At 52.9% G+C, this 12,963-nt stretch overlaps 1 protein-coding gene across 1 annotated transcript; it reads left to right on the forward strand.

Moving 5' to 3' along the window:
• Nucleotides 1-2,814: 2,814 nt before the first annotated feature.
• On the forward strand, nucleotides 2,815-6,137 carry POU3F1 (POU class 3 homeobox 1). The gene has a single exon (XM_036746128.1). It carries the CDS (start codon nucleotides 2,815-2,817, stop codon nucleotides 4,147-4,149), a length of 1,335 nt encoding a protein of 444 aa, XP_036602023.1. The 3' UTR covers nucleotides 4,150-6,137.
• The last annotated feature ends 6,826 nt before the right edge of the window (nucleotides 6,138-12,963 follow it).

Below are 12,963 nucleotides of genomic sequence, written 5' to 3' on the forward strand. Positions count from 1 at the left end.
TCTGTCACCTACAGGATAATAGGAAGGAAGTGGAGGAGACTCCTCTGAGTGTCTTCACAGGGTTCAGTCACCATCAGAAATCTATCTGCATCATCAATGACTCTCAGAATGGTCAATGTTTCCCCAACCCACTTGGGAATCTCCAGAGAATATAATAATTATAATAGCTCCTATATCTACAGAATTTTATATTTTATGAAAAGATTCTCAGAAAACTCTTAAAGATGACATAATACAAGCTTTATTGTCATATCCATTTTAAGGATGAGAAAACTAAGGCCCAGAGAGGATAACTTAAGCTCAGAACCCAAAGAATGACAGAACTAGAGATAAACTAGAGATGATCTTAGACATCATAAAGTTTATAGATGAAGAAGTTGGATCAGAGAGGGGGAGGAATTTGCAGCAGTAGGAAGGAGTAGAGGGAAATCTCCATTTAGGTCTCCTGACTCAAGGTCTATATTCACTCTACCACCACTACACAAAACCGAGACCTGATTAATGCTTAGGTGACCACTTGCTTGGATGGCCATTGCCAGACATCTTCAGTATGGGTTTCCTGATGGTCTGTTCATAGAAAGCCCCCACTCACCTCACTCTGAGGCCCAACCTCAATTCACAAAGAGCAGCCTAAGGGAAGAAGTAATGAGGGAGGGAAAGAAGGAAGGAGGAAAAGAAAGAGGGAGGAAAGGAAAGAGGAGGCGGGGAGAAAAGGAATTCCAAGGACAGATGAGTCCCCTCTGCCGGTCCATATAGCATGCACGTGCACACACGGCAAACAGCCTGGGATCCCGAGGGATCAGAGATTTCTCTGGCTATAATCTCAGAGCTGAGAAAAGACAAGAGGTTGGTAGATGAGACAGTTAGGGAGGAGATGGATGAGGACTGGCAGCTAGAAAACTTGGGTTCCTGGGGATCTGAGCCCCTCCAGAAGCCTCTGCCTCCCCTCCATGAAGTGAGAACATGAAAAAACTTCCAAGGACTCTCTGCTATGGCTGAAGCTCTGCCCAGGACCCTTCACCTGCCCTTAGTCTCTGTAGGCTTAATCCTGGAGTGACCAGCACAGTACCTGACTTGGGGCCTGGCTGTAACTGTCTGACCCTGATGGGTTTGAGGGGAAGGTGTATCGAGATGTCAGTCCCCTTCCTTCCTTTCTTGTCCTGCTCTCCGGAAGTAGCCTGCTGAAGACCCAGGACCTCCGACCCACAGAAATGATAGGAACAAGAGTGAGGAAGTTTCCAGCTCTGAAAGAGCTCAGCCCTCAGCCAGGCTCCCAGGAAGGACAGGCTGGACAGCTCCCCACTCCAGCAGGTTTGCCCAACCAACAATCCCCCTTCTCAACCCTCCTCTCTTGCCAGGCTGTACAATGTCTCCGTGGGGAAGGGGGAGGGGGCAGTGGCCTGGCTGTGACCCCAGTCACTGAGCCTGTCAGGCCCAGTGGGGAAGTGGAGCTGGGAGCAGCTTCCAGAGAGCCCCGAGGGGGCCCGGCCGAAGAGGGAGAAGTCTAAGTACCTGGCCTATTCCCATGGCAACGAGCCCCACCCCCAGCCCCCAACTTGCCCCTTCAGAGGGCCCGATGACATTATCCCAGGGGAAAACACGGGGACTGGGCTCTAGACTGAGCCCCTCCCTGACACCAGTTACTTTCCCGCTAGTAGTGAGTTAAGTGGAAAAAAGAATGAAAAGGGACCAAAGAGGCCTGGGACAGTGGCTTCCTTACTGAGAACAAACAGTCCCTCAGTCAGCGGTTTGGTACTCACCTGGGCTTCAGCGCTGGGGCTGACTTCGTCGGGAGACGTAGGAGATCGAGCCCCAGCCCAACCCGGCCGGGCCTGGAAACCCCAGTTCAGTCTCTGTCTGGTACAAAACTCCGGCTCCCTGCGCTTTGCACCCTCCCCGTCTGCCTGCCTCGCCTTTTCTAGGGAGCCAGAGGCCCCAAAACCGAACCGGAGCGGCCGAGGATCGAGATGGGTGGGCCCTCAGGAAAGAAGAGCGCGGGTCCAGCGGGGATGGGCAAAGCCGAGCCGAGCCGAGCCGAGTCCATAACAAGCCCGGATCCCGAGCCGGGGGCGCAGGAACCGGACCGCGGTTCTACCTCTCAGCTCGGCACTGCAGGGACTCGAGATGCATGGGGAGGACCAGTCCCGGAGCAGAGCAACGGCCTCTCGGAAAGGAGGAGACGCTGGGCTAAGCAGCTTCTGGGGGAACCTGAGCGCCTCCCAGAGCCAACCCTGATCCCCTGGACAGGGGAACCGAGAGAGAGAGAGACTCAGCCTCCTTCTCCTGCCTTGCCCAGAAAGAGTTATCTGTACTCTCCTGGGCTCGTTGCTCATATCTGTGGGCCTATCCTGGGGTCCCCACTGCCTGTGGGAAGCAGGGCCCACGCAGGGAGCGGGGAGAGAAAAGTGGGGCGCAGTCCCCAGGCCACCCCCGCGCCTCTCTCCCACGTGGCGGCCGCGCCCCCGGGGGCGTGAGTGTGAATGTTAGGTGCGGGGAACTGGGGGGTGGGGAACAAGGGGGAGGTGGTGAATGAACCCCCTGCGGCCAATCAGCGGGATCGGCACGCGGGACCATCCGGAGCTGGAGGCCAATAGTGAGGGGGAGGCCCGGGCCCGGCCGACAGGCGAGAGGAAAGAAGGGGGGCGTCAGCCAAGGGCTTTGGGGGGGAACGGGAGGCGTGTCTGCGGCCAGCCAATGAGAAGGAGGAGGGGTGGGGCTCCGGAGTACAGAGCGGGTCCCGGCTTTAAGCCGGCGGAGCGCGGCGGCGGGGCCCGCAGACGGAGCAGCAGCGGCGGCAGCGGCGGCGGTGGCGGCATGGCCACCACCGCGCAGTACCTGCCGCGGGGCCCGGGCGGCGGGGCCGGGGGCGCCGGGCCGCTTATGCACCCGGACGCAGCTGCGGCGGCGGCCGCGGCAGCGGCGGCCGAAAGACTCCACGCGGGGGCCGCGTACCGCGAGGTGCAGAAGCTGATGCACCACGAGTGGCTGGGAGCAAGCGCGGGGCACCCCGTGGGCCTGGCCCATCATCAGTGGCTACCTACGGGAGGCGGCGGCGGGGGCGACTGGGCGAGTGGCCCCCACTTGGACCACGGGAAGGGTGGAGGCGGCAGCCGCGGGGACGACGGCGGAGGCTTCCACGCGCGGCTGGTGCACCAGGGGGCGGCCCATGCGGGAGCGGCGTGGGCTCAAGGCGGGACACCTCACCACCTAGGCCCGGCCATGTCACCGTCACCCGGGGCGGGTGGGGGTCATCAGCCCCAGCCTCTAGGGCTCTATGCGCAAGCAGCCGCGTACCCGGGAGCTGCTGGGGGAGGGGGCCTCGCGGGGATGCTAGCGGCTGGCGGGGGCGGCGCGGGGCCCGGCCTGCACCACGGGCTGCACGAAGACGGACACGAGGCGCAGCTGGAGCCGTCGCCACCGCCCCACCTGGGTGGGCATGGACATGGACATGCGGGCGGGCTCCATGCGGGTCATCTGCACCCGGGCGCTGGTGGTGGCGGCTCCTCATCGGTCGGGGAGCACTCGGATGAGGACGCTCCGAGCTCCGACGACCTGGAGCAATTCGCCAAGCAGTTCAAACAGAGGCGCATCAAACTGGGCTTCACGCAAGCAGACGTGGGGCTAGCGCTGGGCACACTCTACGGGAACGTCTTCTCGCAGACCACCATCTGCCGCTTCGAGGCCCTGCAGCTCAGCTTCAAGAACATGTGTAAATTGAAGCCACTGCTGAACAAGTGGCTGGAGGAGACCGACTCTTCCACCGGCAGCCCCACCAACCTGGACAAGATCGCAGCGCAGGGACGCAAACGCAAGAAGCGCACGTCCATCGAGGTGGGCGTCAAGGGAGCTCTGGAGAGCCACTTCCTTAAGTGCCCCAAGCCGTCGGCTCATGAGATCACGGGCCTGGCCGACAGCCTGCAGCTGGAGAAGGAGGTGGTGCGAGTCTGGTTCTGCAACCGGCGGCAAAAGGAGAAGCGCATGACCCCGGCCGCTGGCGCCGGCCACCCCCCTATGGACGACGTGTATGCGCCAGGTGAGCTGGGACCCCCCGGGGGCGGGGGTGCTTCACCGCCCTCAGCCCCGCCGCCTCCACCGCCTGCCCCGCTGCACCATCACCACCACCACACACTGCAAGGATCCGTGCAGTGACCCCCTTACCCTGCGGGGCCCGGACTCGAGCCCCTTCTTTCTCCTCTGCCCACCATGCCAACACCCCCCCAAAAAGGGAGCGGCCCCCGAGACAGCGAGACCTAGAGGACAATCGGGGGCTGATCCCGCCCGCAGCCCACGCGGACAGGACTTTTTGTTTGTTTGGATTTTACAATTTTAAAAAAGGCAAAGAAACTTTAAAAAAATAAATAAATAAATGACACGACCCCGAACCAGACGGACGAGGACCCGAAATTGTCGCGGAGATGGCGGACTGGCGGCCGTGCTTGGGCGGGAGCCTAGAGGAGCCGAGACCCCGAGCGGACTTAACCAACTCTCCAGCCTACCCACGGACCACCACCTCTATCCATCCCACTCCCGGCAGCCCTAATCCCCCAGACTCACAGGCAGGCGGGCGCGCACCCATCCCTTCCTTCCCTCCCTTCCCCCGGCTGTTTCGGGCGGGATCCCGGCAGCGTCCTCCCAGCAGCGACAGGTAACGCGATTAGGGGGAAGGGGGATCCCGGGGAGAGGGGCAGAGGAGAGGGCGCTCGATGCACACACGCAAATACACATACTCTGTCACACGGACACGCTTTCGGGCACCCTTACAAACACAATTACACTTGCAATCACACGCACAAATATACACACACAGTCGGCGACCTCCATAAACACATAATCACTCTCCCTTACGCAGGCACAGTCAGGCATACACGCTAAGGACCCTCCCAAGTCGGGGTCCCAGGGGTAGCGAGGTCCCTAAAGGGTTAATGCCCGGGGAAACTCATGCACCCACGGGGAGAGGCGGGGTGTGGAGGGAGGGGACCTTATTTTTTCCCTCCACCTCTTTTCCTTCCCAAATCTTGGCCCCTCTCTCCCCAGTCCTCCTGGTTAGTGGGTGTTGTTTGGGGTGGGTTTTTTTTAATGTTATGTTTTTATTTATTTGTTGAGACGTTTTTCGTTTTTGGTTTGCCAAACTCCGCTCGGGTCCTTAATTTAAATCGCTGTTTACTGTATTTATCGGGGCTCTCGACGGGCGCGGGCAGGAGGGCGCAGCAGGCGGCGGGGGAGCCCGGGAGAGGAGAGCCGAGTCTGTGTGTCTGTCACACAGGAAGTAGCCAAAGCTTTCATCTAGTCCTATCTATTCTCACACTCCCCCACCTCACCCCAGAAAACTGAAAACAAGAAAAGATGGATCGAAATCCCCAAACCCCGGGGATGCTTTCTGTTTCGTTTTATCCGAACCCGCATCTTTCTATACCCTTGCTGGTGGAGGGGGGCTCTATCATTCCCCTCCCTCACCCCTTCAGGGAGACTCGGAGGGCTGGGGACAGAAGGCCTTCAGCCCCTCAGTATCCCCACAACCATCCGGGGGCCCCTTTGTCTCCATCTCATTTTGAAAACACTTTTTGGAAAAGTTAGATCCCTATTATTATTGTTTTTAAACCCAGCGACAGAAACAGCCCCCCCCAGTCTTCCTACCCTAGACTCCCCTCAACTCTCTACCCCCTTTAGCCCATCCCTGCCCAGATGCAAGTCTGGGGGCTTGGGAGCCCAGGGGAAGCTGGGAAAAAGTCCAGTCCCGCTTGGGGCGTTTTGGGGAGGCACTAGCCCTGTAAATATGTGAGATATGTATGCACAGGCCGGTGGTTAGAGGAAAAGGAGAAATCCGCTGTGCTGAGGTTATCTTGGGGGCTTGGGGTTTTCCATCCTAGAGAATTTTGTACGCTGCCTAATCTGAAGAGGATATTTTAATATGATTTCCGGATTTCTGACCGGTCCTATTTATTTTCTGGATGTGTCTGGAACTTCCCCTCCTTCCCTTCCTTCCCCACCCCACACCCTTCCCCCAGTTCTAGATCTGTTTGTTACAGTTTAAAGTTTAATTTTATTATTTTTATTAATTTTTGGAAAGCATTTTGGTGCATTCTGTTTGTATTTTAATTTCTAAAATTGTAGACTGGGAAGTTCCCCCCTTTATATTTATGTTATAGTAAATATTTTATTACTCATAAAACATGTACCCCATGGCTGTGTCCTGTCCTCTTTGCTGTAGTAGGGGCTGGGATGGGTGGCACGGGTACCATGGGCATGAAACTGAACCTGGGACAGAGGGTGCCTTCCCAGTGTCCACATGATAGGACCCATAATCAGGAGTGGTTTATTTCTATAAAGCCCTCAACCTCTTCAGCTTATCTTTTCCCCAAGGCTGTGAGCCAGGAAGCCTGGTCTCAGACAGGGGAGAGCCCAATACTGCTCAGACCAGCTTCTCCTGAAAAGAGGTTGGGCTCAGCTCTGACTCTAACAGTATTAGAAACCAGAGTCTAAAGTGTGAAGCTTAAAAGGACAAAGCTACACCAAATTTCCCCTCTGGATATGAAGACCCTAAAAAGGATTTGTCTTCTGTTCTCAGCACTCTGCACCAGAAAGCCGACCAAACAGACTTGGGGGCCAAGGAGCCCACTGGCCAGAGTTTGCAGCTCTGAACCCCTCAGGCCACACCTATCACATTCTGAACAAAAGCAACTTTATAGTGCTCTCACCTTTCTTGTCTGTTTCAGGGTCTGAGAAAGTCTCTTCTTTGGGGGGCCGTGGGAGAATAGAAGAATTCTCACACACCCAGGCCACTAGCATCCCCATGTTCCTCTGGGCCTGGTTCCACTTTTTAAAATGTAAAGTAAGTTGGCCCTTAGCATTTCCTCAGCAGTTGGAGGGGTTAGAACTCTGACAGCCCCCAAACTCCCCAAGTCCATTACTCCTAACCTAGACTTTCATTCTTTTCTTCCCTAGGTCATTCTCTCCCTGCTTTGTATTTAGGAGCAAAAATGTCCATGTTTGATTTCCATTGGAATGGATTTTTTAATTTGCTAGGGTATTTGGGTATATAGGACCAACAGCATCCTCTTCCCTTACATATTCATACCCGTGTTCTCTTTCAGGATCTCTGGTTGAAGAGAAGGTCTACAGAGCACATCCCCAGTTTCTACTGATGCTTTTCTCTAAACTCTGGGTGTCAGTATGGAAGGGGTGCCTGGGGAGTAGGAGTAGAAAGAAGGAAGAGGAAGGGAAAGAGGAATAAACAAGCATTTATTAAGCTCCTTCTATGTGCCAGGCACTGTGCTAATAGGCACTTTACAAATATTATCTTATTTGATTTGATTTGAGGGGGAACATGAACACTCCTTATTGAAGCTAGGAGGCCCTTCCAACACCCCTAGAACAGGAAACTCCTATAAGCCCTTAAGAGCAGCTGGTTAGGTGTTGGTGAAGCTTGCGTTTTTTAACAGGACATCAAGCTGTAGGGTCAGGGGCCTGGGCTTCAGCAGAACAAGGAAATTTGAAGGCTTAACATCCAAAATCCTGTCATCGGGGCCCCCAACCAGTTTCACTAAAGCCCTTTAGCAAGATCAGGCAGAGGTCTTAAAGTCATAAATAGCCTTAATATTCTCTCAAATTCCCTACCTCTTTATTCTCTAAAGAAGCCTATTCTAACACTAATTCCCTTACAGTCACTTTTTTTCACCTTTAGTCCTAAAAAGAAAATTGTATCCGTGTGTGTGTGTGTGTGTGTGTGTGTGTGTGTGTGTGTGTGATGGTAACAGCCAGGCCCCCCTTACAGTGCTCCATGCCCCCCACCCCCAGCCAGGTGGATGGCCTTGGAACTTACTCCTTTACCAGAGCGGGGCGGGGAGAGGGGATGTCCAGACAAATGACCGAACCTGGAATGATTTTAGTTTATTCTTATTTAATTTCTACTCTCCTGTATATAGCAAAGGACTAGGGCAGGGGCACAGGAAGACTTTTTCTCCTTTGTCAGACTTCCTCTTACTTTGGGATGTATTTCCTAAGTGACCCATGGCTTCTGTTTCAGGTCAAGGGGCCATGCTCACCCACCAAAGGTTCTAAGGCTTTTCCCTCAGTACAAAGCCCTTAGCTGGTGTTTTCAAAGCTTCCAACTCGGACTCTGTTTCTTTTTTGTTCTTTTTCTCTTGTGGTCTCAGCCTTGTAGATGACCAACATGGTTGAACAATGCCATCCGAGGGCCTGAAATTATTGGTGTGCATGGGTGAGCAGGCAGGCTGAGTCAGGAAACTAAGTAGTAACGGGACAATGAAATCCTTAAATTGACTTTCCCCCAGACCCAGAAAACACTGGACAATTGGTGCCAGACCCCTGGCACCAGCAGGGCCATAGAGTAAGCCAAGGCCTTATTTTGTTCCTTCAGTCTGAATGTTTTACTCAAAATTATTTCTTTGTTTTGTCCTCTTTCTCTTTTTTTTCCTTCTCTCTTGCTTTGTGTCTCTGTCCCTGGGCCAGGCTGGGAAATGAGCTAGAGTGAGGCCTAGGAGAGGACAAAAGGACCCTAGTGGTGGATCCTCTTCTCCTGGGCCACAAGGCCAGTTTGGAAGGAGGCTAAGAGTGCTGGTGGAAGGAGGATAGAGGCTCTTCTCATTTGAAGAAGCCGAAAGAACAGAGACTGCTTCCCCGGCCTAGCCTCCACTCCTAACTTCGTGCAGCTAGCTCTGAAGGAGCTTGTTTTCCTAATTGGTTAATACGTTGCAAGAGTTTAGGTTTACCCTTTAAAACAACTGACCTGCAAAAAAGCAACAGAAGAGGGATTACCCAGAAGGAAAGTCCAAGTCAGAGCAAAGCTGGAGCTGGGGCCAGCAAACTACAATTCGAAAAAAGGTACTCTCAGAAAATTCCCTGATCTCTAGGGTACCATGACAATTTCTCCAAATAAGACATAAGCCATCATCCCCAGGCACCCACTGTGTGCCTTGTGACCCTCATCTGCGCCGGGCCTTTTAGCGCATCACCTCAGCCCGGTCACTAGATTTTTCCTGGACTTTGGGGATGATCGGGATGGGAGTGGTTTTTCCACAGAATGTTTTTTTTTCCCTTGGATCAAGGGTCAGGCAGGCAGGCAGGTACCAGCCCCTACTTCTCCTGCCCAGCAATGCCTGTGCTGGGGTATTGGTATGCGCACTGATGCGTGTCTGTGCATGGATGTGTCTGTGTGTGCACACACTCACCTTCGGGGGAAGCCTCTCAATTCTTTCCCAGAGACTCAGATGTCTCTAGGCTCTGACACACAGTGACGTTTCCCCATCAAAAAGATTTTCCTCCCAGATTTTTTTAAAATCGACCATACACCCTAAGAGGTAGACCAGCTAAAGAAACAAGAGGCGTTAGTCCACTGTGTGTATATGTGGATATTTCGTGCCTGCATACATCAGTGTTGGTGTGATTCCGTGTTAATGTGTAGATATGGGTGTGTTTCTGTGTGAACTGAATTTTTGTGTGTACATTAATCTCCGTTCATATATACATCGATCAACAAGTATTCATTAAGCATATACTATTACCTAGGGGCTGAGGACACAAGTACAAAGAATGAAACTATCCCTACACAGAAAGAGCTTTCACGAATGTATGGGCTTCTCAGCGTCTGTGCCTATGTGGTTTGGTATTCATTGGCAAGTGGTGTGTAGGCTCACAAATCTGTCTGGAGTGTCGGTGTGCCTGCATGTTTCAATGCACATCCATGTTTTTGTATGTATTTCCAAACAGTTGTGTATGTGTGTGTGTGTGTGTGCACCTGCATGAATATGGGAGAAGGTGGGTCCCTGAGGACCAGCACAGGACTAAGGAGGCATGTGAATAAAGGCAATGGTAAAACCTTAGGACATTGGTGGGGTTAATATTTCCACACCTGCAGCTACCATGTTTGGGAGGATGGAGAGGCGCCATTCACCAAAATAATGGCTACTTGAAATAGCTCAGAGTCCTTTAAGTCATTAAGATATGGGCCTGGGGATGCAAGTTTAATGGCCACGTGTGGCCCAGGTCCATGCCTATGTATGTTTGTGTGTGTGTGTGTGTGTGTGTGTGTGTGTACATGGGACCCTCCAACCCACACAGAGAGCCTATATGTGCCCAACCCAATATCCAGAGAGAAGGATATCTGAGGGTAGCCCTTGCCCATCTATAGACTCAGAGGAACTGAGGCAGACTCAGATACCTGTGCTGTTCTCTGAGCTGCAATCCCACAGTGGCTGAGGCTCCCACTGGTGATAGTTTTGAATTTGCTACTGTTTCTCACCTCACCGTAGGAGCCACATTCGACCAGGCTGACCCCTTCAGGGCCTCGCCTGGCTCCAGGCAGCTTCTCCCCACCGCTAGAGGTTATCTAGCAAAGGGCATAGCCAAGAGGGGCAAGGGTTGCTTGGAGGCCTCTTTAATGTTTGCCTTGAAAGCACGCAGACTGGCCCTGTGTGCTCTGACCGCCTCCCACCACCAACTCCCCGATGGTTTTGAATGAGGGAGGTGAGGGAGACTCCCTTGGACAGGGCTGGGCTTGGCCCCCACAATTCCCCAAGTTCCCCCACTCTGGGTCTGGGCTCACTGGGACCTCTGTGTAGGGTCTATCGCTGTTCCTTAGTCTGCTAAACTACATCCTAATGGTGGTGGATTGAAAGTGCTTCTTGGAGTGAGGCATGAAAGCCCCGCCGAGCTCCCTGCTCCCCTCCCCTCCAGCCTCCCAGGCCTCTTGTGGGAGAGGACTGCCCTCTATTGGTCTTTGAGCCAGGGGAATGTATGAGCTGAGAGAGAGAGAGAGAGAGAGAGAGAGAGAGAGAGAGAGAGAGAGATCATTGGGGTGGTGAGGAAGATCCAAGAACTGGGCCCACCTGCTTCCAAGCCCCGCCCCCATAGCCCAAGGAGAAACAGCCTCAGCCCCTAGGGACCTGACCTCGTTCCCTCCTATAGACAGTCCCTCGAACTTTGGCCATTTCTCAGGGCCTTTTAAACACAATCTGTCAATCTTACACAATGTGTGTAATAGCAACCACGGATGGTCAGAGCTGGGCCTACTCAGAAAAGCTGTGAGTATGTAGATGCCAGACTCCTGAAACTTGTAATAAAAGTGGCGTTTATACTGTCATCTAGGGACTATTCTCTGAAGATCTCCAAGCACCCCAGACAACCTACACTTTACTAAATTAGCTGGTTATCAACCTTCAGTTGTCCTCTCTTCCATTATCACTTCTGAGTCCCCTTCTGATAATTGGCAGGATGCTGCAAGTGTGCATATGTGTAATTCTGTTTTTTAAACATACACCTCCACATATATATATGCGTGTGTATATGCAAACACATACATACATACATAGCAACGAACTATCGACTTGTGTCTCCACAATCTCACTGCCTTCCATAAAATGCAAATCATGTAAATACATTCACAACAGTCATGCTGTAAACACACCCGCACAGACAGGACCCTCCAGCACTGCCACACAGTTGTACACCATCTTTGTCTCACACACACAGACACACACACACACACACACACACACATACACACACACCCCTCCACCATCCTTTTACACCCTCACAAAATTGCCTATCGGTATGTTCTAGTCAGTCACCACCACCACTCACACTGACACGCACAGAGATGAATCCGTCCAACCGGCCTGCCCACACTTGGCTGACGTACTACCTCTTCAGCACTCACTGTCACCCTCACACACCATTTCCCTGGTCGAGCAGTCAGTCACGCCATGGATATCATAGTCACACTCAAAGCCACGAGTTCACACAGTCATGCTAACACAGCGACATAGCACACACACACACACATACATTCTCAATCACAGGTACACTCGCACATCCCCAATGTTCCACCTGGGTCACAACTCCCATCTTCGATCATTCCCCTGTACGCTTTTTGCAGGTGACGAGAGAGGGCTCTCTCTTTCCAGACCAAGTTGCCTTGAGTTTGTGGGAGCTGCTTCCCTGAGCTGATACTGGGTAGGGCTGGTTATTACTAGGCTACAGAGGAAGAACTGAGGCATATGGTCTCATACACAAGAAATAATGTTCATGTTAAATCAGACCTCATGCATAATGCATAATGCCTGGTGCCTGATCTCACATTATTTTGGGTGTTCGTCAAAATCAGTGTTATTTCTTGTAAGCTCTCCTGAAAAGATGGGGAGGTGGGGGGTAAAGGCATTTGTTAATTACCCACACTGTCTCATGGACACATAGCTGAGAACGTTCCTTTGCCAAGGGGCCCTCCCTGCTCTTGAGTTCCATGTGGCTGTCTAATCTCTGTCTCTATGACTGTTTCTATCTCTCTGGATGTGGTGACTTCTCTGCAGCTCAGTGTCTGTGGCCTAGGTCTGTCTCTGTCTAGGGGCCAAGGCTTTCTGCCATCATTGGGCTCTGTGTCTCTCTGACTCTGTGTGTGTGTGTGTGTGTGTGCGCGCGCCCTTTTTCTGGCTTTCGGAAGGAAAGGGGGAAATTTGTAGGTCTCTGTTGATGAAAAGAAAAGAGCTCAGTGTTTCCTTTTGAATCCTCCTGTTTGCTGGGCTCCTGGTCCCTGGAGGGCTGGGGGACTTGCATCCTCGGCTTCTGCTCTCACACCCGATTCATTTGCCGTTTCATGAACTCCCTGTTGATTCATCGCCTCCCCAAGTCAATGACTCACTCCTGATGGCTTTTCAGAATTTCTTTTTCAAAGACTCCTGATTATTCAGGCTTTCAACGGAGGCGACCTGAAGCTGGAGCTGCTGCCTGGTGAGCTAGCTAGCGGTGGGCTGGTGTACAGCAAGACGGGGAATGGGGGAGAATACCGTTGATCAATCTCAGACCATCCCTGGGGACTGAGCCAAGATGGGGGAGCAGGGCCAGGCAGGGGACCTTGTTTTTGTCCCTGGGCTCTGGGGCTGCAATCATGTTAATAGCAGCTCCTTTATGCTTGTATGGCACATTATCTCATTAGAACCTCACAAATGTGTC

The sequence above is a fragment of the Trichosurus vulpecula genome, chromosome 2 (assembly GCF_011100635.1).
Source record: "Trichosurus vulpecula isolate mTriVul1 chromosome 2, mTriVul1.pri, whole genome shotgun sequence".
Lineage (NCBI taxonomy): Eukaryota > Metazoa > Chordata > Mammalia > Diprotodontia > Phalangeridae > Trichosurus > Trichosurus vulpecula.

Bases quoted from the DNA above. Each gene is read 5' to 3' on its own strand.
- POU3F1 (XM_036746128.1), top strand. From the start codon at position 2,815: ATGGCCACCACCGCGCAGTACCTGCCGCGGGGCCCGGGCGGCGGGGCC.